A 27378-nucleotide genomic window follows, 5' to 3' on the forward strand; every position below is an offset into this window, starting at 1 on the left:
CAGTTTAAGTGGGTCACTGCATATTAAAGTGTCATAATACTGTAAATACACTTTATTAATCCCAGACTTCCTTTGTTACGACAGTTACAACTAAGTGTAAAAACAGTAATCATGTAGAGCAGGAAGGTTTAGAGTTCAGGAAATTAGAATACAGTAATGATGATAATAATTATGCTAAAAGTGTGGAGCTGTTGGTCCAACGCTGCAGTTTTGTGTCCAGATCGGCTTCTGGAACGAGAAGAGAGGCTACGTGAACACGGCCATCTACAAGCCGATGCAGGAGATCTACATCGTGCAGAACAAAACCTACACCGTCACCACCATCCTGGTAAGACTGCGAGAGAAAGACCTTTACTTTGAAAGTCTCACACAATTTACTACTGCATTACTCGTTAGTTTCACAAAAAGTACTATGTTAGGTACTCCATGTAGAAAGTAATTTATTACATGGTGTGTCTGACACGCACAAACCTTCAGTCACACACACTCATGAATGTCAGTAATAAAGAGACAGCTCGGCCCACACAGGTAGAACCTGACTGCTTATCATTGCCTCTGTTGCCTGCTGACGATCAGGCTGTGACGTGTAAGGTGGGACTGCAGACGGGCCAAAATAAAGCTGCCACAGCCTGTGGCAGCGAGTGGGTGCCTGCTGCGCCAAAACAACTGCCAAATCCATATTCAGGCAAAACCTGACACCAAAAACGACACCGTCACCGAGGTGTGAAATAGTGGTGTCTAATCAAAGCCATTGGTGTGTCTCAGTTATGAACGAGGTGCCCTGTGGCACTCCTGGTTATGGCGTCAGTGAGATGGTTCTGTCTCTCAACAGTTCTCACCAGGAAGGGTTTATATGAAGATTCATATTCAAACTAGGGATGGGACTTTAACGCGTTAATTTCAATTAATTAATTACGGGGAAATTAACACATTAAAAATTTTAACACCGTGGAACGTTTCTCAGTGCACGAGTTCCCAGCATACAGATTATATCGATGCACAATGTCCAAATTCAGGGGCCTTCGAAGGACCCGGCCCACGTAGACCGCAAAGGGAGGAAGTGAGCGGCTAGCCTTCATATCAGCATCACCTGCCCTCACCTCTGTGTAGCTCATGTCGCCTAGCAACCGTGAGTGTGAAGCACAGCTGTGTAAAAGCAGCTGGTTAAACGGAGAACGAACTTTTTCTCCTTTTTGTGATTAATTTTGTCTTTATTCAAAATAAGCTGTTAAAACAAGCATAACAACATCAAGGAATACAGCTGAGAGAATGATTAATTTCCAACTATATGAAGTGAGACATTAATGTTGAATAAAACTATCCAGTTATGATGCTTAACTTTAATTTCAGGAGTTTAATTATCACAGGAGCACTTCCACCCTTTGTTGGTCTGTGTAGCAGACTGGTGGGAAAATAAACAACATGTTGAAGTTTAAGCTTATGTATATTGATTCATTCATCAACCAGACTTAAATTAATATTTCTCATGTTAAATATTGAAATGTGATTAAAATGCGATTAATTTCGATTAATTAATTACAAAGCTGCTAATTAATTAGATTAATTTTTTTAATCGAGTCCCACCCCTAATTTAAACTCAAACCACTTTCTTTCCCCTGACCTAAGCAGGTGGTTAAAGTGAGTAAATCTAACAAATGGGAGTGAAAATCTGCCGAAAACAAAGCAAAAGAAAACAAGTGCAAACCATAAACTCTGAATGGGACCCAAACCACTGGCTCTCAGCTGTGACTGGGCCAATATTCAGTGTAAGATGCAGCCAGCAGGAATAACTGCCCATGAAACTGGGTCCAAACTTGCTGACCAAGGTGCCACGGCAAAATTTGTAAACTAATTTGTTCACGAGGTTTTCAGACACTTTCCTCAAAAACCAGTCGCACAACGAGAAGAACAACATGACACGGATTACTGGAGAAGCATGATGTAAAATAATGGCAGCTCTAAACTGAACATGCTGGAGCAGAGCAGCAGTGACGCTCGCACCATCTGTCTCCTCACAGGAAGCTCCCTACATGATGCTGAAGAAGAACCACGAGCAGTTTGAGGGCAACGATAAATATGAAGGTTACTGTGCTGAGCTCGCCTCGGAGATCGCCAAACACGTCGGGTTCACGTACAGCCTGCAGCTGGTGGGCGACGGCAAATACGGCGCCAGAGACCCCGAGACCAAGATGTGGAACGGCATGGTGGGAGAGCTGGTGTACGGGGTGAGTGTGAGCAGAGCTCAGCCTCCGATTTGTTTGGAGTCCATCAGAGTTTAAATGTTTGAGGTTTCTCGATGATTTCTCTTATTTTAACAAGCCAACAGTGCGTCAGCGCGTCGTCGTTACCTTCTCATTTCTGTGTGCAGCTCTGAGCTCTCTTTAAAAGCCTCTCACATTTACCAAAGGAACTTAATACAAACCCAATTCCAACAAAGCTGGGATGATGTATGAAATAGTAATAAAAATCGAAGCCATTGATTTGCAAATCTCATAAACTCATATTTTATTCAAACACATAAAAAAAAAAAAAAAATCCCCAAATGGGTCGTGTTTCCCACTGTGCAGCACCCCCTCTGGGAACTGAGCAGCTGAACCTTCTCTTTCTTATTTTTCATTTCTCTGAATGTTTTCAGTGTGTGAAAGGTCTGGACTGCAGGCCAGTTCAGCGCCCGGACTCTTCTGCTGTGAGGCCATGCTGTCCGAACAGACCAGGGGTGCCCAAACTTGCGGCCCATGGGCCGCTTCCGGCCCCGGCCCCGCCCCCTTCAGGTCCACAAATTGATGTCAAAAATAACATAATTTAGCCCTTTAAGTTACTTTTTTGACATTTCGCTTAACCCTCATAATTGGAGGTGAAGGCGAAATGTCAAAAAAGTAACTCAAAGGGCTAAATTATGTTATTTTTGACATCAATTCGGCATGCCTGGAAAACCTCCAAAAGGAGATGCCCATGAAGCATCCTATCCAGATACTTGAACCAACTCCCCTGGCTCCTTTCAAAGTGGAGGCTCAGCGGCTCTGCTCTGAGCTCCATTCCTGAGCCCAGCCACCTTATGGAGGAAGTTCATTTTGGCTGCATGTATTTGCAGACTTACTCTTTTGGTCATTTCCCAGACCTTATGACCATAGATGAGATTTAGAACATACAGGACCAGTCCAAACGTTTGACTGGTCCTGCAGACAGATTGGTAAATTGAAAGCTTTGGCCTTTTAGTTCAGCTTCTCTTCACCATAACTATCCAGTACAATGCCTGTGTCACTGCTGCACCAATCTGTGGTCCAACTCTACCTTCCCATAACTTGGGAATAACATCTCAAGATACTTGAACTCCCATGCTTGGGGCAGCCTCTCTCCCCCAACCCAGAGGGAGCATTTCACTGTTGTGTCAGAGAACTATATCTTCACACTTGGAGGTGCTGACTCATGATTTCAGCACCTGCATATGGTTTCCTGTTTATATAATCATGTGCACAATTAATCATCTGATGACGTGAGTTTAGCTAAATCTGTGGTGATAAAGGTGAGTCTGTTTGTAGGTGTGATTTTAGTCCAAAAGACTCTCATCTTTAGGCTAAACTATGAGCCTCCACTGTAAATGAAAATGTGTGCTGTAGACTGTCAGTGGGATCGCTGTTAACACCATGTGTTTAGATTCAAAGATCAATAAAAAATGCAGTAATACCTTGAAGTGTTAAGTAATTGTGTTTTTTGGAAGTTGCACATTGTTAACAAATGTATGTTTTATGGGTTTTTTTGATGAACAGATGATGAGGATACTGAGAAAAAAACTGGCTTATCTGAGCTCAAACACGCAGGTCTTCGGATGTTTGTCTGTTGGCTTTAGTGGCTAAAAACGGGGTTTTTGTGGAGACTGAAAGCCCCTGTGTCTCTCCTCCTGCAGAAGGCGGACATGGCGGTCGCCCCGCTGACCATCACACTGGTGCGAGAGCAGGTAATCGACTTTACAAAACCCTTCATGTCTCTGGGAATCTCCATCATGATCAAGAAACCCACCAAGTCCAAACCGGGTGTCTTCTCTTTCCTTGACCCACTGGCCTACGAGATCTGGATGTGCATCGTTTTTGCCTACATCGGAGTCAGCGTGGTGCTCTTCCTGGTGAGATGGGGTAGACTATGGCGTGTAACACAGGAGAAATCTCCTGTAGGATCTTTCAGTTTCCGTGTTTATTTAAAGATTACCTGCACACACTGTTGCCAACTCCTCAGCAAGGAAAGTAGCTATTGGCTGTCCTAAAACTCGCCAGAAGTCGCTACATGACGTCATCACCTAATTTGCATAATTGGTTATTTGCATGTAGTTGCAATTGAAGCTGTAGGAGAGAGGAATTACATCTTTGGAGAGACAAAAAGTGAAGAAAAACACCCTAAATATGTTTAGAACTACTTTTCTTCCCAAAGGTATAAACAAAAAGGCACATCTGAGTCAAAGCTACATGTCCCAAATGTCACACAGACACTTTTATTAACATTCAGCTGTAGATGTACATGAGAAATTGCTCAAAACTAAACCAATGGCATATTTAATTAATAATGCTCCTCAAATAAATTAATGCTTTTTTCCTCCATAACAAAAGACTTACAGCTGTGCTATTAAAATGTAAACAGAAAAGATACAGAAATATATACAACAGCAAACGGCTGACTGATTCTTTAAAAAGCCAGTCTGCAGTGAAGAAGACTTCACCAAAGTGCTTCCTCCTGTGTAAGAGAACAAACATGTAAACAGACTGAATGAACAAACTTCCATCCTTCAGTCAGCAGGATTTCAGCCAGCTCAGTAAATCCATACGCTGACGTATTACAACAAAGGGCCCACCGCTCAATGCCGCGTCGTATCCGCCGGCTGCATCACAGGACACGAACCCACTTCAGTTATTAAAGTCACGTGACTCACGGTACATACCAACAGCCAGGTACTCTTGGTGGTCTGGCCGATGCCAAAGCGTCTTAACAGACGCAGTACGAAGGCTGTATGTACACAAAACACGGCGATAGCGGAGGGGTTAAGGTTAACAAAAAACTCTGCAAAAGTCGCCAACGTCACCACGAAAATTCGCTAAATTTGTCGCTAGTCGCTTTTTGGGAAAAAAACTCGCTAGGGGGGTCTGAAAAACCGCTAAATCTAGCGACAAAGTCGCCAAGTTGGCAACACTGCCTGCACACACACATTAGAATATCTATAAAATAAACATCTTCATCTTAAATTTTATCCATAAGTTGTCCAGTTACCTGGTTAGAAGTCTTTTAGATCATTTTTCCCTTATTGTCCAAATCTATTCTCCAAAGACTATTGTTTGTTGGAGAAATGAAATTACACCATGTCCTTAACACTGTGTTGGTCATTATTGTAAAAAGTACCATTACACCATTTATTGTTGGTCAGCAATAAATGATGTCATGTAATCAAATCAACCTGGTTAGTATCAAAATCATTTTAGTTGGTAAAGTAATTTGCTAGAAATTTCCATTTGGATATGAGTTTGCTACCAATAACATTGACAGGCAAGCTAAGGCTAGCTTAATATGGCTGCAAGAATCTGCTGATGGTTAATACGTAACATTTGCTGATGGCCCGATCAGCCCCAGGAGCTTGGATAGTTTAGCTTACAAAAATCCTTTCAGCATTTGGGTCTGTTAGATGGCTTTCTAGGCAAACAGTGGTAGCTATAAAAAAGACAGCTGACTAAGCCGCACTGCTGCTGACCTTCCTGGATGGAGTTCTTTAGATAAGGAAAGCTAACATTAGTTAAAAGAAGGCCTGGGTGAGGAGGAGCGGCCTGCCTGATCTCAATCCAAATGGTGTCTTGTTATTGGACTTCTGTGCAAACCACAGTTTGTCCATATCAAACACCACGTTCAAACATAAGGATGGTGCACGTGGCACCAGGACACCCTAGGTTGCAGGTCGATGATCCATTTTGTAATCGTATCATCAGATCTACGGCTGTATGTTCAGGACACTCGGTTGAAAAGAGGAACTGTCAGCTGATCACCACCTACGGCAGAGCTTTGACAGCATTCCAAAACAGGCTGAGGACATTGAGTCAAAATGGACCATGTTCTGCACCTCCATTGTTGAGGTTGCTGCTCAGAGCTGTGCCTGCAAGGTGGTTGGTGTCTGTCGTGGTGGTAATCCCCAAACCAGATGGTGGACACCGAAGGTGAAGGCAGCCATCAAGCTGAAGGAGTCCTGTCGGGCTTGGTTGGCCTGTGGGACTCTGGAGGCAGCTGACAGGTACCGGCAGGCCAAGCAGAACATGGCTCGGGTGGTGGTTGAAACAAAAACTTGGGTGTGGGAGGAGTTCAGTCAGGCCATGGAAAAAGACTTTTGGGCAGCCTTGAAGTGATTCTGGCAAACCGTCAGGCAACTCAGGAGAGCAAAGTAGAGAAAACAAGGTGAACAAGATTCGCCCTGAGTTCCTGAAAGCTCTGGATGTTGTAGGGCTGTCTTGGTTGACATGCCTCTGCAGCATTGTGTGGAGATCTGGGGCAGTGCCACTGGATTGGCAGACTGGGGTGGTGGTCCCCATCTTTAAGAAGGGAGATCGGAGGGTATGCTCCAACTATTGGGGATCACGCTCCTCAGTCTCCCAAGGAAGGTCTATGCCAGGATGCTGGAAAGGAGGGTCTGTCCGCTAGTCAGACCTCAAATTCAAGAGAAACAATGCAGTTTTTTTTGTCCTTGTTGTGGAATGCTGGACCAGCTCTTCATCCTCTTTAGGCTACTCAAGTGTGCATGGCAGTTTGCCCATCCAGTCTACATGTGACTTGTGGACTTGCAGAAATCATTTACCTGCACCCCTTCGGGTATCCTGTGGGGGGGTGCTGCAGGTGTATGGGGTGTCTGGCCCATTGATGTGGGCCATTCAGTTCCTGTACAACCATAGCAAGAGTTTGGTCTGTATTGCCGGCAAAAGGTCGGACTCGTTTGCTGTGGGTGTTGGACTCTGCCAGGGCTGCCCTTTGTCACAGATTCTGTTCAGAATTTTAGGGACAGGATTTCTTGGGATAGCCAAGTGGTGGACAGCTTCCACCTTGGTGGCCTCAGAATCTCATCTCTGCTTTTTGCAGATGATGAGGTCTGGTTGGTTTCATCAGGTGGTGGCCTCCAGCTCACACTGGAATTGTTTCCAGCTGAATGTAAAGTGGCTGGTATGAAAGTTTGCACCTCGAAGTCTGAGGCCGTGGTCCTCAGCTGGAAAAGAGTGGAGTGCCCTCTCTGGCTCAGGGACGAGTTGCTGCCCCAGGTGGAGGAGTTCAAGTATCTCGGGGTCTTGTTCACGAGTGATGGGGGAAGGTGACGAGAGATTGACAGATAGAGGAGTGCAGTCATTTGGTAGAGGCTCAGAGTAGAGCTACTCCTCCACATTGAAAGGAGCCAGTTGAGGTGGTTCTGGCATCTGACTAGGATGCCTCCTGGGCCCTTGTTGGGTGAAGTGCTCTGGGTATTGTCCTACTAGGAGGAGGGCCCAGGGCAGACTCAGGACACCCTGGAGAGATTGTAATCTTTCAGCTGGCTTGGCAAAGCCTCGGTGTCCCCCCCAGATGAGCTGGAGGAGGTGGCTGGGGAGAGAGAGGTTCTGGACTCTGGACTGTGTATATATATGCATTTTTTAAATGTCTCAATGGCCATTAAAGTTAGTTTGAATAATGCTTCAAACTAATTGCTCAGGTGTTTCAAGATGGCTGCTGAGTGGTGACGCTTGCTTCTAGAACAACTTTGGTTGTTCTAGTGTGAGTTGTTCTGGGAGTTGCTCAGATGTTAGCTTAGAAATCCATCGTTCACTAAGGTTTGTGAGTGTTGCTCCCTGTTGATGGTAGGGCTGGAGATGGGCACTGAAGCAGAGCACTTCAGAGTAAGCATAAGTTGGATTTTTGAGTGTTTTACATACTGTGAAAATCACTCCAAAGGTCGTTAGAGGAAACTAAGAGTCAAGTAAGATCTTATTCTTTAAGTTATGTTTACTGTTAAATTGATAATACTTGAAATAATGATAATGTTTTTTTTAAACAGGTGAGTCGATTCAGTCCTTATGAATGGAACGGTGAGGAGTCTGATGATGAAGATGAGACTGTTCCCTCTTCTTCACGACAAGCTCAGCCATCTTCATCCACAGAACACGTCCACTCTTCAGGTATCTCAACAGCTTCATTATGTTTTGTGTTTATTCTTGTATCAGCAAAAACTGGACCTTCATATTTTATATTTCTGCTCTTTTACTCTGTAAGGGTTCTCCCAGGCTCAGGGCCAGAACCAGCAGAAGGAAAAGGAGACTCCAGAATACACCAATGACTTTGGGATCTTTAATTCTCTGTGGTTCTCACTCGGGGCCTTTATGCAGCAGGGCTGTGACATTTCTCCCAGGTAGGACACCTGTCCACATGCTTTCTGATTCTGCAAACACAGTGTTGGGATTTATTTTTATCACCCAATACTGATATTTAAAGTTATTATTCCTACTTCTGTTTTTTGCAACTAAACTGCTTTCTACACTGTAATAAATGCATATTGTGTGTCTAAAAGTAGCAGGAAGATTTGAGGCCTGTTTGAGTTGCTCTTATTTGTGTTCAGGGCCCCAGAAGCTCTGCTACCCCTCCCTAACAGTCTGCTGTGGCCAAGCAGGCCCTCTCAGATCACTCTCAAAGCATACTCATCTTCTGCCCTAGCCCCGTGATGAACCTGTTGCTCATTCAAATTCATGCTTAGGGGTCTCAGCTCATAAAGCTGCCCTTTTTTGGGTTCGTGTATAGGACACCAGTCATCCTGTTTGCCCATTTTTTAATTTATACTGGTTATAGGGATAATTCTGTCCAGTGGACCTAGCCATAGGCTAACTTGCTTGTGTAGCACAGCCAAAAACTTTGGAAATGCAAATCAAGAAAGTATAAATCTGTCCATGCAACAGGTCTGGGGGCAAACTGGGCCTCATTTTCTCCCTCATATCTGGTCATTCTCCCTCATATCTGGTCAAGTGTATGTGTGATTAGTGTAAATCCTTCTCCAAGAGTGCCTTAGGATGGCCTCAAGGAGGTTGTGGCTGACAATTAATGTGATGAATTTTTCTTACTGTCTTGTTGATGTATTGAAAATGCTCCGGGATGTTTGTGCCTTTGACAGTAGAATTAATGGCAGTTTCTAATGAAAGTTTGCAAAGTGCAGACTCAGCACAAATTGTAGACAAAGAAAGGGAAAGAGTATAAATACCACAGTTAGAAGAGGAGAGAAGGGAAGATGTAGCGACTGTCTTTGTCCGTGTTGTCCGTTTTTCCAGCAACTACTAAGGCACAACCTCCTGGGAGGGCTTCTTGCTTTTACTTTTTGCTTTTTGTCCTTTGTTTTTTGTGTTTGTATATTTTTAAGTACTAGTAACTTTTTGCAACAGAGCTTGCTCATCGCCATGGATCATTTGGACATTTGATTTTATTTAGACTCATACTTAACCTCAGCACGGGCTCTCCTCGGTCGGAGGGAGTGATGAGGAAGCCGGGGCATGATCAACAGGTTCTTTCCTCTTTTCTGTTTCTCTGTGTGTGTAACTCAGTCTTCATATGCTACTGTCTGTCTTTTTAACTATTTGTGTGCTACTAAGATGTCTGATAAACAGCCTGCACCAGAACCTGCTCAACCCTGTGATTTGTGGGTAATTATGGTTTTAATTGGGTTTTAATTTGCGGTCAAAAAGGAACATGGAGACCCCTAAAATGTATCCTACAACAGCTCATGATAAAATGTTTTCTTGGTAATTGGAATTTAATTTCTACTTTGTTATCCATGACTTACCTGGTTAGCAGCTTTTGTGAAATATCGCGCCGTTTCATATCTTTGGTTTTAAATGTAGGAAAAATGCTGTAATTGGTTCTGTAAGTCAAAATGTTTGAAACACCAAATGCAAATTTATATATAAAATCAGATTCTTCCAAGTGTTGTTGACTTTTAAAATAAGGTTTAAAAGGAGTTTTTCTCCTTCTGTTGTATCTTTGAACAATATAATATTTAATGATGTTCCGTCCATCCACCTTCTGCTGCTTATCTGGGTTGTGGAGGCAGCTGTCTAAGCAAACATGTCCAGACATCCCTCTCCCCAGCCACCTCCTCCAGCTCTTCTGGGGGCCATTGAGGCATTTCCAAACCATGGCAGAGATGTAATTTTGGGGGGCCTTCTCCCAGTAGGACATGCACAAAAACACCGTGCTTATTAGGTTCCAGGGAGGCATTCTAACCAGACGCCCAAACTACTTTAGCCGGCTCCTTTTATTGTGAATGAAGAGCAGCTGGACTAAGCTCTCACCACGGTTGTACAGCCTGTAACAGTGGGCCAGATATACCAAACTTCTGAAGCATCCACTCAGGGAACAACAAGGGATGTAATCAAATGGCTTCTCCAAGTCCTGATACACACTCTTTTTATGGTTTTACTTTTGTCACCATGTTCATTGTTCAGCTGAACCATGCAGACATGTCTCCATGTGTCTCCTGTGTGGCTTTGAGCTGTGAACTAAACTGTGACTCCTTCCTGCACCTCCTCCCTCCTCTTATTTCATGTTTGTTTAGAAGGTGATGGTACCACAGTCACACACAGAGGAAACATCTGACCTGCATTTTATTGCCAGACTGTGATCCCAATGTTGAAGCTGAGTATGTTTGTATGTCAGTATGTGTATAATTCTGACAGGTAGTCGAGCTTAGTGTTGCACACAGTGCCTGTTTTTGATCCCAGTTATGACTCAGCAGTAAGCAGAGGCACATCATATTTAAGTTCATGAATATAAAACATATGTACAGGTAGGTTAGAACTGAACTTCTGTTGGAGCTTTTGTGCAGCTTGTGGCCGTGACTCTGGGACAGAACACTGATCTACCATTAAATCGGCAGCTTTACCTTTGGGCCACAAAAGGTTTATATTATATTAAATTGTTACTTACGTTGTTAGAGATTTTTGACCTTGTCAGTGTTAGTAAAGGATTGGGACAAACAGAGTTTCTGCTTCAGAGCTTTTACACACAGTATGGTCTTTCCTGTGTTTAGCTGCATGTAGTTCTGTAACATCCTGAAGCTGATATTCGTTAAGTTATTGATGGTGATGATGATTACTGTCTCTAAGTGGCAAACCATGGCCACGATTAACCCTTTGTGACAGTACACCATCTTGTCCGATCTACTGCTAGGTCCCTGAACCTCTGAGGTGTGAAAGAGTGCTGAAGGGGTCCAGTTCAGCTTTCTTTACGTCAATGTGAATACGCTCCAACAGACTGGTGCAGTGCCGGCAGCGTCTGCTTTGGGACTTGTTGCTGCTATCACCTGCAAACATTAAAGCTCACTGTGGTGGTGGGGGTCCATGCATAGAGCGTGACCATTTTAGCCTCTTGATGGACAGGGGTGATGGTCCTCAGGTGTTTCTGATGGCATGCATCTAGCTTACTGAGATTTGCTTTTTGGACAGACCAGCTGTTGCAGTTGTACAGCATAATAGATACACAGTATGTATTTTACAGGCATGGTTTTGTCTTGAGTGTTATCTTAGCTCCAAGATATGATATAAATTCTTGTTTGATTTTGGCAAGGTGATCAGGGTTTCTATTAGCTTGTGTTGATGATCTGTTGATGACGTGAGCGGTGGGTCCTCCCACTGTGTCTTTTGCCTGCTCAAAGAGTTCACCGTTGTGTTATCAGGGCTTGTTGCATGACCACTGTGCTGTGGTGAAATGGCGATGACAACCTTCTTCCTCAGTTACTGTTTTTTTTCGGTGGTCTGGCTTCACTGGTGAAAGGTTGGAGTGGTTCATTTTCCTAGTCTGTGAACTGCGCCTGAAACCGTCTGCTTCTTGGTTAGGTCAGTCAGCACTGGGTCACTTGGTTTCTCTTGTTCATGTTTTCACCAGCAGACTTGAGGGCTGCTGTCTTCATGCTGTCCAGCAGACAGAGCAGGTTTTTATTTGGGTCAGCTCTGCTGTCTTACTTTGGCAAAGTGGCTTTTAAAGTGTCTTTGTATGCTTGCTGGATAATATGGTCACTGTTTAGGTTTTCAATATTGATCTTGGTTGAGCTGAATTCTTGGGATGACATTTGTACACAAGGTGGATATTGTTGATGCAGAGCCTGGTGAAGACAAGCTTGTGATCACAGTTGAGATCTGCGACCTCATTCATGAGCATCTCTCAGAAGGGATGTTTTCTGTTGGCAGTACATGATCAATCTGGTTGAAGACTGGACGAGTTTTCTTGGACATGGATCTGTCTTTGATAAAGCCTGTCCAATTGGTACCCGTCCCAGGTACCAACATCAAGTTCTAGTGGTGAGCATTTCTTTCAAAGGTTAGACATGTTGAAGTGGGCCGAGGGTTTATCCTGTTACCACCTACAATATTGCAGTTTTGAGCTCGGATTCCTTGACAATGATTAGTTTCCTTTGAAGTTCAAAGTACTCCCAGGATGGAGCACGGGGAGGTGATCGTCATCCCGTCCCATTCTTAAGTATTTCAGTGTAAAAAGGTAATGTGATTTTAATGTAAAGAGCCAATGTTATTAGGAGACACCAGTTGTGTATCATCTGCATAACTGAAAGAGTTGTGAAATGTTTGCTGATAACTAGGGGTGGGACTTTAACACGTTAATTTCGATTAATTAATTACGGGGAAAATAAGGAATTAAAAATTTTAATCACACTTTGCACCGTGGAACGTTTCTCAGTGCACGAGTTCCCAGCATACAGATTATATCGATGCACAATGTCCAAATTCAGAGGGCGCATCCTTCGAAGGACCCGGCCCACGTAGACCGGGTCCTTCGCAGCCCACGAAGACCGCAAAGGCCGGAAGTGAGCAGCTAGCCTTCATATCAGCGTCACCTGCCCTCACCTCTGCGTAGCTCATGTTGCCTAGCAACGTGAGTGTGAAGCACAGCTGTGTAAAAGCAGCTGGTTAAACGGAGAACGAACTTTTTCTCCTTTTTGTGGTTTAATTTTAAGTCTTTATTCAAAATAAGCTGTTAAAACAAGCATAACACATTTCGGCATCAAGGAATACAGCTGAGAGAATGATTAATTTCCAACTATATTAAGTGAGACATTAATGTTGAATAAAACTATCCAGTTATGATGCTTAACTTTAATTTCAGGAGTTTAATTATCACAGGAGCACTTCCACCCTTGTTGGTCTGTGTAGTAGACTGGTGGGAAAAAAAACAACATTTTGAAGTTTAAGCTTCCCATCCCTACTGATAACAGAGTGAGGTGGGAGCATATTCAAGTATTATTGCATTTTGTGTAGATTCACCTAATGGTCAGCTTTGTTGCTTGTTTAATCCCAGTAAATCTGATTGGAGAAAATAAAAGTGACCCTGAAATACCCTCAGTAAACTCCTCTTACCCTGATGTATCTCAAATGATCCATTTCTCTCTTCCTTCCTTCCTTCCTTGTTATCTTGTCTTCTTCAGGTCTCTCTCAGGCCGAATTGTTGGAGGAGTTTGGTGGTTTTTCACCCTCATCATCATCTCCTCCTACACAGCCAACCTGGCAGCCTTCCTCACTGTAGAGAGGATGGTGTCCCCCATAGAGAGTGCAGAGGACCTAGCCAAGCAGACAGAGATTGCCTATGGTACCCTGGACGGAGGCTCCACTAAGGAGTTCTTCAGGGTGAGGACAGGTGCCAGTCAAAGGCAGCAGTCTGAGGGATAATGTTGTTCTGCATGCACAGTAACATGTAGTTACTATCTTCTCCTACTTCAGCGGTCAAAGATTGCGGTGTTCGAGAAGATGTGGTCATACATGCGGAGCGCAGACCCGTCAGTGTTTGTCAAGAGCACCAGTGAGGGCGTGATTCGAGTTAGAAAGTCCAAAGGGAAGTACGCCTACCTGCTGGAGTCCTCTATGAATGAGTACATTGAGCAGAGGAAGCCCTGCGACACCATGAAAGTAGGAGGCAACCTGGACTCTAAGGGCTATGGAGTGGCCACACCCAAAGGTTCACCCCTCAGGTACACTCTGAATCTCCAGACAGGATGGTCTGTGTGGGATTAATGTTGGCGTCTTGTTCTGTCTGCTTTTTGTGGGAAATTAGACCACTGCATGCCAAGATATTACACTGGGGTGTACTTTTAAAAAGATATGAACTGTATATATCAGGATCTGCTAATATTGGCTTGTGATAAGTACAAATTATACTATTACAGATCTGATACTTTCAGTCTCTGCAGTCTCCTCTGGTGTGTGGATGGCAGCATCTATATAAATGCAGGTTTCTAAGTATTAGCAATGTTTAGTATAGGCTACAAATAAATTAGAAATAATAGACGTGCAGTTGTTATGTATGACTTTAAAATAGTTTCCAAGCTGTTCTGAGAGCCACTGGGAAAAATAAAAATGGCTGAAAAATTCAAGTTTGTATGAAAATTGTCTTTTTTACAGAGCTGCTTTTGTCTGTTTGACATCCAGTTGTTGAAGTTCTGTACATATCTGATGATACGATAATAAAAAAATTATGAAGGCAAAATGCATAAAGTTTATGAGAAGTGGAAGAAGTTGCAGTATATGTCCACTAAGTGATTTATTTATACTTTGCTGACTCTTTGAGTACACAATGATTTTGTGTCACAGCTTCTCAGTTTGGAGCTACTTTTAATTAGTTTGTATAAAGTGAGCTGCTTATCGGGGGTTCGCCCCTGCTTAGAGGATCACAGGATTAATCTGAGGGCCTGTGAGATGATTAATTGGAGAAGAGAGAACTTTTACCTTTTGCTTGTGTTGTGAATCTCTTCATCATTTATCCTCTTTGAACCTCGCACGGCCGTTTAAACCAAACAATGCAAGCAGAAAAATGGCTTTCAGATATCTTATTGATGGGGTCACAAACCAAAAAGGTCACGAGCTTGTATTAATTTTATGAGCTTCTGATACATATCGTGGAGCTGAAATGTCAGTGTGTGACTCTGAAACGTGGCTAAGTAGAAGTATTGAAGAGCAGAGGAGTAAAATAAATGGCTGTAATGGCATTATATAATCAGTGGAATTGCCTTATAATTTCCTGTTGGGACCTGAGACTGCAGAGACCTGAAAAACGAAGCCTTGGTCTGTTTCAAACACCAACCTTCGTGCCATTTTCTCAGAAACCTGATGTTTGGTTGACATTATCAGAGCAGATCCAGGTTTTAGAGATGACAAACAAATGTCAAAATCTGTATACATGATTGGAATATGAAAACTAATCCACCCCCAGAAAAGTCGTCCAGGGTTTTAGACTTGTTTACTGTCTGTGTGTGTCTGTGTGTGTGTGTCTGTCTGTCTCTTAATCTGTCTTTTTGTCTGTCTTGTCTCTCTCCTTTTGTTTGTCTTTGTCAGTTTCTGTGTTTGTCTGCCTGATGCTGCCCTGTCGGCCTTTTTGCTGTCTGTTGTCATCAGTTCTGCCTGTCTGACTGCCTACCCGCCTGTCTCTGTGCTTCTGCATTCACCATCATCCTGACATCTAAGACTAACATCCTCATTGATCTCATTCTGGGTCTATCGATCAGTCTTTGAGCAATGCTGCTGTCAGGTAAAACGTTTAAGAGAAGCCCGTCGATGAGCCTCGTTCTTCTGTTCAGTCGTCTTTGTCTCTGGAGCTCGGGAAAAGGGACTGGACTGCTTTAGGTTTCCTGAAGACCTCTCGTCCTGTTCCCAGGAATAAGGATAATTGCTCCCATTACAGAGCAGGGTTTCTATGCACAAGGTCTGACAGTCCTGTCAGGAGGAGTGTGACCTCCACAGAAAGCAAGGTGCCTGCGTGATGCAAGCCTGATGTAAGGTGCATTATTTCTGTATTAGAGTGGAGCTCCTGTGCTTGGAAAATGTCCCTAATGTTAGAGAGCAGTTCACAGGTGAAAGGTTAACATTACTAACATTATTATGGCCAGCTTGCTGCAGAGCATGACCTTAGATGTGCATGACTCCTGGAGGAGAACACATGCATGAAGAGCATCACTCATGTTAGAAAGTGGGGTTGTGAGGTGGCCCATCACTCCCACCAGATTTAAGGTGTGTCCTATGATTTGATGTTAGTGGGGCTCTCTAGTTTTGTCGCTCCCATTGTGGCATTATCCTTGGATATGAGGTGTGTCACTCCAGTAGGAGCGCACGATCCCTCACACATGAAGAGCATCGCCCCATTAGAACGTTACACAACCAGGTCGGTCCCACTGGAGATCTGAGGCGCATCAGTCCTGCAGAGGAGTTGAGTTCCTGTGTGTGAAGAGAGTGGAGTTTGCAGGTGTGAGGTTCAGCACTGTTGGGTGTGGTCTGCACAAGATAGCATCAGTCCCATTATGGAGCCTGGTTTAGTCCCACGTATCAGAGTCACTCCCCCCAGAGAGGGTCACAGATGTGAGGTTAGCTGCTTCTGCATTACAGCAGGATTCCCATTTGGGAGAAGTGTTACTGTTACTAGAGGACGGGTCCCACATGTGCACTGTGTAGCAGAGCAGGTTACACCTGAGAGGTGCGTCGCTCCCTTTGAGTTTAATAAATTTGATTTTAAAACATTTCCCACCCAGTTTTAGTGTGTTTGATGGAGAACCCAACATTAGGGGTAATGCTAATACCAATAGCATTAAAGAATATGTGACGAATATGGAAATTAAAAAAAATAGCAGCAACCACAGAGCGACACCCCAAAACAAATGAGTTGTTACATTTTAATAAAACGATGAGTTGTTGGTTTACCAGCATCGAGGCAGAAGCTTTGATTTTTGTCCACAGGAAAGCCAAACCTGAGCTGGACTCTGTGGATCTTCTTTTACCTGACAGCAGCATTTGGAAGTTCTTTTTTCTTTGTTTCATACATGAATGGACTCGTTTTTATCAGATGCTCGGTGAAAGAACATCGTGTTCTCTTTGTCTCTGCCTCACGTCAGCATTTCACAGCCAACCCAGAGTCAGAGACAGGCAGCAGCATCTGAATGTCAGGAGTCTTCCCCTTTGAGTTTCCAAACTGTTTAACACCTGAAGAAGAGTCTGTGTGTAGGACGACTCAGTGAGCGAGTCAGTTTCACATTCAGCCTGTTCACAGAGGGTGACGTGTTCACCGCTGCTCTCATTTTGTTATGCAGTTGCAGAAAACACCAAATCAACATCTTTAAAAGAAAATATAAAAGACTCCGTTTTTGTCATCAGTTGCTTAGCAACACAGTTGTGTTAAACCCCTTGAATGCTGAGCATATTGTATAATCACCGTTACACAAAAAAATGAGCTCCTCTGTGAGGAGTCTGTGCTCTCGCTCCATAATCAGACTGGTGTCATCTGCTTTCTGCTGTTTCTGAGCCTGAACTTTAACTGTTTCTGCTCCAAAATCAATTCTCAGGTTTCAAAGTGTCTGACTGATGGGATTTAAACACATGGCAGTCAAAATAGTGATTTTCTTCAACCGAGCGCCGCAGCGGTGACGTGTTTGTAGGCTGGCTCGGATGTTGGCATCACCCTGGTTCCCTGGATAAAAAGCCAAACGGATTTTTTGAATACGTTTTTGAGGGCATAAAAAAAGCTCTGTGGGAAATAGGTTTCTGATACGTACACATTTTGAGCTCCACGAATTTATGATTCTCACTTTTATGATTTCTGAATCACAGATAACTCTGTCATGATGCTGTAACAAACCTCCTGCTTACATGAAGTCAGCGTCATCACCACCTAAAGCCAATGACAGCGTTTAATGTTTAGCCACCTGTTAGCAAGTAAAAGCTTCAAAATGAATGAGTGGAGGATTCACTTATGTACTTTATGTTACAGAGCAAACCATGAAAGAAGTTCATATTCACCACAGTCCTTATATCAGGCATCGAACCAAAAACTCATTCATAAAGTCCTTTGACTTGGACACGAGGGAATCAGAAGTGTGAAACGCTCACTCGTTTCTGGGTTGTAGGACTCGTTCTTTCAGCATGCTCATTCTGAATCCATAATTTGGTATTTATACCTGAAGGAACGCCGCCAACCTGACCAAACGTAGGAATGAAAAAACGTGAAACATAATTTTAGATAACAGGAACCATCTCAGTGTTGATGCAGGCCTCAGTCCTGTGAACAGTCGTGCCGGGTTCAGACTACATCACCGTGGCCTCAACACATCCGCGAATGAAAACAAATGCTGTGGCTGATGTCAAATAGATCTTAATTTTAGGCATCTAAGGTGTGAGCGGGGGAATTTTTGCACGCGTTTCTCGTCATTGGATTTTGATGAATGAGCGACTAGAGAGTGAAACCAACCTTCTCCAGCTGTGCAAACGTGGAGCAGCATCTGATGAGACCGATGCCTCACGAGGCCCTCGTTCACTCTTTATTACAGTTAAGCAAAATGTGTTTAAGTATGGATTTTATGAGGAAATTGGGTTTTGTTCAGGAGTCAGATGAATAATATGAAATATATACTATAATATACATTTATTTAGGAAAATCCTCGATATGAAGGAGAATGGGTGAACACACAGAGTAGAGCAGACATTCAGTTCTAAATATCTGATCTCAAGTGTTTCATAGACCTCGTCCTACATAAAGCGACAGAGATCACTGTAATCCTAGAAGAAAAGACAAACTTTGTTCAGGCCACTGTACACAGTGAGACCCTCCATCCATTACATGTTCCTGAGGGGAGGAGGATGTGTTTATTTAGATGGATAACTAGTTCTCAGCAGTTTCCAGGGGCATCGCATCACCCCGGATATCTGTGATTTACATAAAACTGCCTAGACCTCAATTTTATGCAAATGAGAAGTGAGTCACATCCTGTCCTTTGAGGCATCATGTTACCAGAATGCTTTGCATGGCTACCTGCACAGGTGATTAAACTGTCAGATCCCGTGGACACACCGATAACACAGTTCACCTCCTTCCATTACGCAGTATTGATCAGGAAGTAACATTTAGTCTTTGCTTCTTAATCGTGAAAAACAAAGATTTATGACGTTTTTGATTCTAATCGATTACAGTGGCCATCATAACAAACACAAGTATCATCAAGTCTGAACCCGGCATGAGTTTTTCTTGATGTCTTAAAATTGTAATCGCTAGTTCAGATTTCTTTGAGCATCTGGATTCACAAACATTTTTTATCCACGTCCGTTTTTCCCTGCACTGAATTTCCACAGATCTTTTTTTTTTTTAATGTACTCTAAAACAAAACTTTCCTGCTGCTTTTGCAATCGTCTCATAATCTGTTGTTGTCCTTTCAAACTGAGTTACTTTTGCTCATTGATTGATTATTGATTTGCCATTTACCACTCATCATCATCTGCTGCTTTTTGCACTATAGTTTTGATCATGTCTGGTACGTAAAGGGGGACAGAAAAATGTATAATGGCAAGAAATTAATGTTTTAAAAGACATTTTGCCACATTTACCCTTAGTTCTAATTTGCAGTAATTTGCTCCTGAATGTTTGACTGGTGTTCCTCCTTTATTTATCAGGTATTGACAGGAAATGAATGCAAGTCAAAGTTTGCAGCACAATAGTCAAAATGGATTCATTTGCTGTTTTTCTACCCAGATCCTATCAGAGTGCTGTTTAACTCTCAGAAACTTTGGTTTTGAGAAACTCGCCAACCATTCACAAGTCAGAGCCAACAATGAGCTGTAGATGGTGAAAATTAAAGGGACAAACTGATGCTGTATTGGAATTGGTGTGAGGCCATTGTTTCATACAATAATTAATCCAGTGATTAGCCTTGTTTTTGGAAATTGGGGCCCAAGCAGTGAGACCATTTTAGACATATGCTACCACTGAAAAGATGCTAACAGACATGAATTTCATCAGTTTTACCAACTGTTAGATACAGAAATTGAAGCCTTTGTGAAACATTTACACTTTGTTAGCCTGAATGATTCTGGTGTTAGAGACTACTGAAATGATGTCCCACTTAATCCTGTGTGCTTATGACATTACATTTAAATGTTTATCACACCTCTAATTTTGTTTGGCAGCAGAGTTTCTCTGTCCAGAAGCCATAATGTTTCAACAGGGACTGCAACAGCATCGTGAGTGCAGGCAGTTAGTTGTGCACCACCTGAACTTTTTAGCTTGCCAGTTTAGAAAATTTAGCAAAATATGCATGTTTCTCTAACTGTAAGTGCTCATCTACTTGGATTGTGGTGTGTGCAACTTAAAGTGCAGGAAAACAGCATATTAGCAAGGTCTGGGCTGAAGAGCAGTGAATCTGTCCTTTAATGCATCATCTATCAGTAATACCATGCCTGTCATAATTACGCACATGTATTGTTGTTACTATCTTCACTGTTTCAATCGTCTGCTCATTAACACCTAGTTCCCTTTTATCCTTTATTGTTACTATCATCTTCGTAGAAACCCTGTTAACTTGGCAGTGTTAAAACTGAACGAGCAGGGCCTGTTGGACAAATTGAAAAACAGATGGTGGTATGACAAGGGAGAGTGCGGCACCGGGGGAGGGGACTCCAAGGTCAGATCACCGTAACCCCAACGGGTAACGACAGGCAATGGCACACCAGGGTAACCGGCAACAACCCACAACTTGTTATCTAACTAAAACACTCCGGATGGCACCGGTGACGCTCTACAGGAACCTTATATTTGGTGTCTTTCTCAGTTATAATATCAGTAGTATCACCACATAAATAGGAGATGACAGAACCATCAAAATTGTGACTGTCTTGGACATTTCTGATTTATTGCCTTCTGATTGATGGGGTATTTTACAAAGTCAGGTTTTTGTTAACAGTCGTAGCAGGGGCTGTGTACGCTTCTTTCCTGGAAGCCCCCATTCAGTTAGTGGGTTCCTGTTTTCACATCTGCATGATGTGAAAAACAGCAACCTCTTCATTTGAATTTCATTTCATGGATCAGACAAAGTCCCAGGGAGTCAAATCTGCTGCCTTTATGATGGCACACTCAGTTGGCATCATGCCACTATTCTGCATTAGCAGCTGGACCCTGGGGGACAGTTTTATAGGGTACAATGCTGTCAATATCAAAGAAAATGATTTCCTTCTGACTTTATCTTTTACTGGTTGGCGAAGGGGCATACATGCAATAACACACTAGTAAAGATTTGGTGACAGAGGCTCAGTAAAATTCAGCACTGTGTAGCAATAGCTGGCCAAGGAGAAGCAAAATAGGTTGGTACAAAATCTAAGCACCAGTGGCTACCAGTGTTACTGAAGGATACCTCTGACTGACATGTGATGGGGTGGGAAATACATCAGAGTTACTTACCACCTGGAATGACTCCTATAGTAACCAGCTATCTGCAACAGTGATCCCCTTTGGGGTTGCATCAGGAAGGGCAACTCAGCATCAAGTAGAGCCTTTTGGGGGAAATCAGTTTTTCTACCTGCATGTTCACCAGAGGGACCAGGGAGGGTTTATTTACCTGCTGAAAGTCCTGCAAGTTGCAGGATTGGACTTCGTGTGTCCCCTACATATGCTAGATTGAGTTTGTAGGCCTAGGAAACTGGGTTTCTTAAGCATTTCTGGACTGTTTTTTGTAGCGTGTGGCAGAGCATGTTGTACAGCTGGGAAAGGTCAGGGACTGCTGTTTCCATTTGTGGTTTTGCTCGATGTTCAACAGTAATGTATTACGTTCTAGGACTGTTTCCTGGAACAAAATTGAAATGTAACCACTTTAATTGTCAAAGGTTCAAAAATCATGGTTGATTGGTATATATTCAGTTTATAAATCCAGTACGTGCATGAAGATGAAGCCAGGCTTGCTAGCAGTAAACTGGCTAACCACTTAGCCAACTTAATAAAATACCCCTTCAGTCAATTGGACAGTTAATAGACACGGTTTAATCTAACACCTGAAAAAGTTATTTATTCAGCCTGCTTAGTTATTCACCTACAGAATGCAGTTTATAGTATGCGATCTATTTGGGGTTTTTTTTTATTATTTTTGAAACCGTTTATGAAGCAGATTTGCTCAGAAAACCCAAAGTTCCCGGAGTGTTTTCAGCCCTTGCCGGTTACCCAAAGTGATATAGTAATACACATCTCGCGCACAGGGAGTCAGACTAAACCAAGCTAGATGGAGTATTAACGCATATCACTTTGATGCTGACATTTTTCAAATGAGTTTTCTGTGTGATTGTGCCTGTTTTGTTTTTTGTTGGTTTTTGTTTTTCTTTCTGCTGTTGAGGTGTTCTTTGTAGCGTTCCATAGCATCTGTACTGCTAAAGCCACTTTTGCTAAAACCGTTGCTGCCACCACCACCACTGCTGCTGAAGTCATTGCAGCCCTGTTGCTGTGCAGCTGAACAATAACATAAGATAACATGGAGGTGCATAATGTTATTTATGTTATTTCCAACCCCCCCCTCCCCTCCTCTCATGGTTCTTTGAAGAATCCCAGTAAACCTAGCAGTACTGAAGCTCAATGAACAAGCCGTCTTAGACAAGTTGAAAAACAAGTGGTGGTATGACAAGGGGGAGTGTGGACACAAGGACTCCGGCAGAAAGGTCAGTTCTTGAGGTCATTCGGCCTGGTCCAAAGGTTATGTGTTGGTTTACCCCCTACCCTACCCTACCTCAATCCACCTCATCCAATTCCTTTCCCTCATTAGATTCCCAAACCTCAGCAGCTACACTCTAAAAGCAAAAAAGTTCAGCTTAAAGTTCAGGTTAAAACAATAACTTGTAACATTTATGGAGATAAAACAGATACCAGGCAGACAAAAAGACAAGCGGAACATGTTATTGCCTTCTGGCTGTTTCTTGGCCTTAAGCAGTAACGTACGGTCCCAGTCAAAAGTTTGGACACACTGTCCCATTCATGGGTGAGCATGACCAAACTTTTGACTGGGACTGTAGCCTTGTCACTGTGGAACTTCCAAATAATTACTGAGAACTTTGAGGCGTTAATAAGGGGTGTCTTCAGCTTAGCAATAATTTATGTTAAATTATGCTAAACTATAACAGTAGACCGTAGAACCAATTTTTAGCTCGGCTGTTTTGAAGAAAAAGTCGAGGTATTGATGTAGCCTTGGCGTCTGTGGCCAGATCATCGGATACAAACTCAGATCAAAAATATGAAAGTAGTTCTGAAAATTCCAACTACCAGTTGTACTGGAAGGAAGTGGTTCTCCCATTGGCTGTTAGGGTCACATATTTATGGGTTGTGAAATGACCCAAAAAAAGAAATGCAGTGTCCTTGCTCCTAGCGTGGAGCAAGGACACTGCATTTGGTTAGAGAAAACCAGAAGAAGGAAATTACGAACATTTTTAATGTCTAAGTTCATAAAAAAAAATTCTTGACCTGCAGATGATGTCTAAATATCAGAGACCTGCGTATGAACATGAATAATCTGTAGGCAAGGCAGGCTTTCTCAGGTCTGATTGTAGCTGTTTGTAGTCAGAATAGAATAATGCAGGTAAAACCTCCTTGTGAAGAACAAACGAGAATAGCATTATAATAAAATCTAAAACCTTTGGCAGCTCTTTAGCCTTTTGTTAGCTCTGCAAATATAACTACATTTGTCAACAGTGACTAGTGGACAGAACAGGAAGTCTTATCTTCGATGGTCACTGGCTGTAGCAGAAGAACTGCTGGATTCACATGTAAGTGTTTTCAGCTGATTAAACATGTTAGTGAGATCTAAAGTGCTTATTATGTGGATTTTATTACCCCTGCACCAACCCAGGGTAGCTGTTTGTTTCAAGTCCTGAACCGAGCTATGGCCTCAGTCACCAAACCCTAGAGACCAGTCGGTGAATCTATGGCAAACTAAATTGGTCACAAAGATGGCACCGAAAACCTCCTTGGTTGGTAGCATATTGCTGCCATCGCCTGTAGTTTGCATGGAAGATGCTGATTTGCCTGCAAACACCATTTACTTACAGAAACCAGCTTTTACTTTGAATACAAATAGTCTTAATTTCCAGTTTGCATCATGCATTTCACAGTTCCACTTACACTTCGTGAGTAGTTTCTGTTTGCAGACAAGTCAGTGTCTTTCATACATGAATGCAGCTGTCTGGTCGTACTCAGGGCAGTTGTGAGGAGATTTTGGTGCAGCAGTGTAGATCTCTTTGCAGCCAATTGATTGCCAGTGACTGCCAGTAACTACTCACCAACTGGTTGGTGACACATTTTTCCCCTCACGACTGGTGGCCACCAACTGGTCTCCAGGCCTGTGAGACTGAAGCCTGAGCAGGCTAAACATGAATGGTCTCTTAAGCAAGAAAGCAGGTCCTAAAATGACAAACTTTTCCTCCAAGGACATAAAAATCATGTTTTCATTTCTTTTCTTATTTACTGAGGAACTTTTTGCTTTTACAGTGTATCACTGCTGCTCAGCTGACCATTCTGAAGAACTGAAAGATACATTTATTAAAACATGAACACATCTTAATATTCTGATAGCATGTGAAAACCCCACGACTCCAATTAGTACTCCTAACTGGAACTGAGAGGCTGTCGTCACTCCCGAGTATTCTTCAGGAACTTCTTTCCCACTAAACTTGCTTCAAGCTCAAAGACAAATTTATGCAAATTGGGAAGCAAACGAGTCAGGCTTCAGCCATTTCTGACAAAGCAGACCATTTTTTTTTTTTTTTTTTTTTTTGGAGATGAGGGGTTTTCATGAGTCCATATCAGTGGAAATCCATCAGATTTCTTCAGAGGCTTTTCTCTGCTCAGCCTTCCTTCTGTTCTCCAGAATATTCTGTGGTCAGCACAGTTCATGGAAGCAGCCGCAGACAGACGGACGAGTGACTCTGCCGAAAAACTGACCTTTTACATCACTTTTAATGGCACATCCCGACTGCCTTTGGGTGCCACTTTTACATGTGTATTTTTAGTCTCTGCTGGTGGCTGTACAGTGTCGGAGTTTTGAAAAAGACACTTTTTCTGGGACATTTTTGTCTTCTAAAAAGAACGAAGGAGCCATCAAACAGACATAATCAGGCCCAGAAGAGAAGCGCCAGATTAAAGCCAGATTTGTTTTCCCACCAACACGTCAGATGTAAAATGTCAGATTTTTCTAAATGCAGATATATTTGCCTGTTTCTCTCTTCCTTTCTCTATCAGTCTGTGTCTCTCTACCTCGCCCTCTCTCTCTGTTTATGGCTGCTAACCAACTATGATAAAATTGAAGCTACTGACCACAGCTTCAACCCCCCCACCCTCCCACACACAAATGCTGATGTTTTTGTCTCCAATCTGTCATGTACCTCCTGTTTCCTCTGAACTTGCTGAGTAACAGACTGTGACTAACGAATGGGGGAAAACGTTCATCAGTCTGTCGAGAAACGACACTTTTAACGTGAGACTGAAAGTGCTGCAGAGAGACAGCAGAGATTGGTGTGTTTGCGCCTTCACTTTGGATTAGTTTGGTGCACAGAGAACCTTTGGTAATGAAAACATATAGAGGCAGCAGGACACGCCCACTAATGCAGATTAATTTCCTAAAATTGATCTTTGTCGTCTCTCCACTGAAACCACAAGTCTAATGTATTACTGTACAGAGCAGCGTTCACTGTTAACAGCTGCATTTGGATGTTACCCATCCATTTATTTTTCATTATTAATTAATTTGCAAATTATCTAGTCGAGCAGTTTGATTTATTTTAGCCGGTCCAAACCATGAAAGCACGCATAGCTTTGGACATAAAGTAGAGAAAGTACAGCACGTAAAAATGAACTTCAGCTGTTGTGTTTGGTATGACCACAAAAATACACAATGACAGTTTTAACAGGTATTAATAGTTTTTACTGTCTTTGCTAAATGTGAATATCAGTATGAACAAATGAATAAAACTCAGCATCAGCTGTTAGATTCATTTTTAAGAACTCTGGCTTTAAAGTGTGTTGGAGTAGGATTTCCCAGAAGCTGATTGGCTGAGGGTAACATGACAGTGTGGAGAGGAAATCCCACTGATAGGCTTACAACACTTCCTATTGTTAGAGAGGCCCCGCCCACTATGATTGCTGTTTCCTCCTGTTTCTTTTCTCTAACAGGCTGCATGTTATTGGATGAGGAAGCTAAGTCACGCCCACCAAAAACCAAGCGATGCATGTGAGGGTGGAAAACAGCAAAAACGAGAGCGCAGCGACTGATCGAAACGTTTTTTTAGAGGAATGTTTTCAAAGGCTGTGATATAAAAATGCAGTTAGCACAGAGGTGATGAATAACCTGTGACACAAATATGAGCTTTTTTTAAAAGTTTTTGTTTGTTTTTTTTGTTTTCCACAGTTCTGTTTGCATTTTTGTGCATGAAGCTGCATGTGACAGGCGGTCAAAGGCTGCGATCAGAGGCAGAGGGTCAGTTTACCACGAGGAGAAGATAGTTAGAGGGGTACGTCCCCTTAAGAACAAAGGTCACATCTGTTTGTTCTGCATTAATATTTCATAATATTGTTAGTGATGAATAACCAGCAAAAACAAAACAAAAAAAGAGTCAGGGGTTGATTTAATGTCAGAGCCGAAGCAAAGAAAACAGTTCAAAAGGTCAATTTAAACAGCTCAAAGTCACAATTTTAACAGAGTAAAAAAGTAAAGAATTAAAAAAAAAGCTTAGTTGGATCAGTCAGACTCTTAGAGCAACACGTCAACACTGACATGAGTTTTCTTCAGATGGATAAATGTTTGTTTTAACTGTTGGCTGTTATTAGCTAGTCAAAAGTGATGATGTGTTTTAGAGAGGGGTTTCTTCATACCTGATAATGCCCCCATCATTCTCCTCTGCTTACCCTGCTCAGGGTCGGGGGGGGGGGGGGGGGGGGGGGGGGGGGGTACAGGTCAGCAGCCTATCGCAGGGCTAACACAGAGAGACAGACAACCATTCACAGTCTGGGCAATGTAGAGCGACCAGTTAACCTAACCCCACTAACTGCAGGTCTTTGGACTGTGGGAGGAAACCCACCCAGGCCCGGGCCAAGGTGGAATCAAACCCAGACCTTCTAGCTGTGAGGCAGCAGTGCTAACCACGCCGCCACCGTGCTGCCCTTTCTGAAAATGGACTTTGATTTATAAAACAGTGAAAACACTGTTTTCTGATTAGGTTTTATTCTGTGAATATCTGCAGAAAAGCTTACTTCCAGTTCGGCAGTGCTTCATTTATAAATGTCACATTTCAGAAAGGATGCCATCAAAAGTATTTGTACATTATATTCAGTAGCAGGGAGCTTTCTGGCATTCTCTCCTGAGTGTGTACTTCCAGCTGCCTCAGGATCGCAGCCTCTGAACGCTGAATAACCGTCCTCTTAGTTAGAAAGCTGGATTTAGCTTTAAGATTTTAGATGATTTTAGATCTTTTATTTTTAGATCATTTTTTCCTCCTTCTGCTTACAGTACAGTTCAAACCATAGTGATGTCATGAGTCTGCACCACAACTGGTTGTGTCTAACCCGGCTTTTCTGCGCTGACAG

General features: G+C 42.8%; 1 protein-coding gene across 6 annotated transcripts in view; it reads left to right on the forward strand.

Moving 5' to 3' along the window:
* The window catches only part of LOC115791590 (glutamate receptor 1-like), a 118392-nt gene that overhangs the window by 79919 nt on the left and 11095 nt on the right, over positions 1-27378 (forward strand). For 5 of the 6 annotated variants that reach the window (XM_030745714.1, XM_030745717.1, XM_030745716.1 and 2 more), the window contains 8 exons: positions 221-328; positions 2019-2225; positions 3905-4120; positions 8039-8159; positions 8254-8389; positions 13457-13655; positions 13749-13996; positions 22355-22469. In XM_030745714.1, coding sequence (XP_030601574.1) covers positions 221-328; positions 2019-2225; positions 3905-4120; positions 8039-8159; positions 8254-8389; positions 13457-13655; positions 13749-13996; positions 22355-22469 — 1350 coding nt within the window. Of the gene's footprint in view, positions 1-220; positions 329-2018; positions 2226-3904; positions 4121-8038; positions 8160-8253; positions 8390-13456; positions 13656-13748; positions 13997-20340; positions 20456-22354; positions 22470-27378 lie in introns of all 6 variants that reach the window. The other variant, XM_030745719.1, reaches the window with a different exon arrangement.

This window comes from Archocentrus centrarchus, chromosome 14 (assembly GCF_007364275.1).
Source record: "Archocentrus centrarchus isolate MPI-CPG fArcCen1 chromosome 14, fArcCen1, whole genome shotgun sequence".
Lineage (NCBI taxonomy): Eukaryota > Metazoa > Chordata > Actinopteri > Cichliformes > Cichlidae > Archocentrus > Archocentrus centrarchus.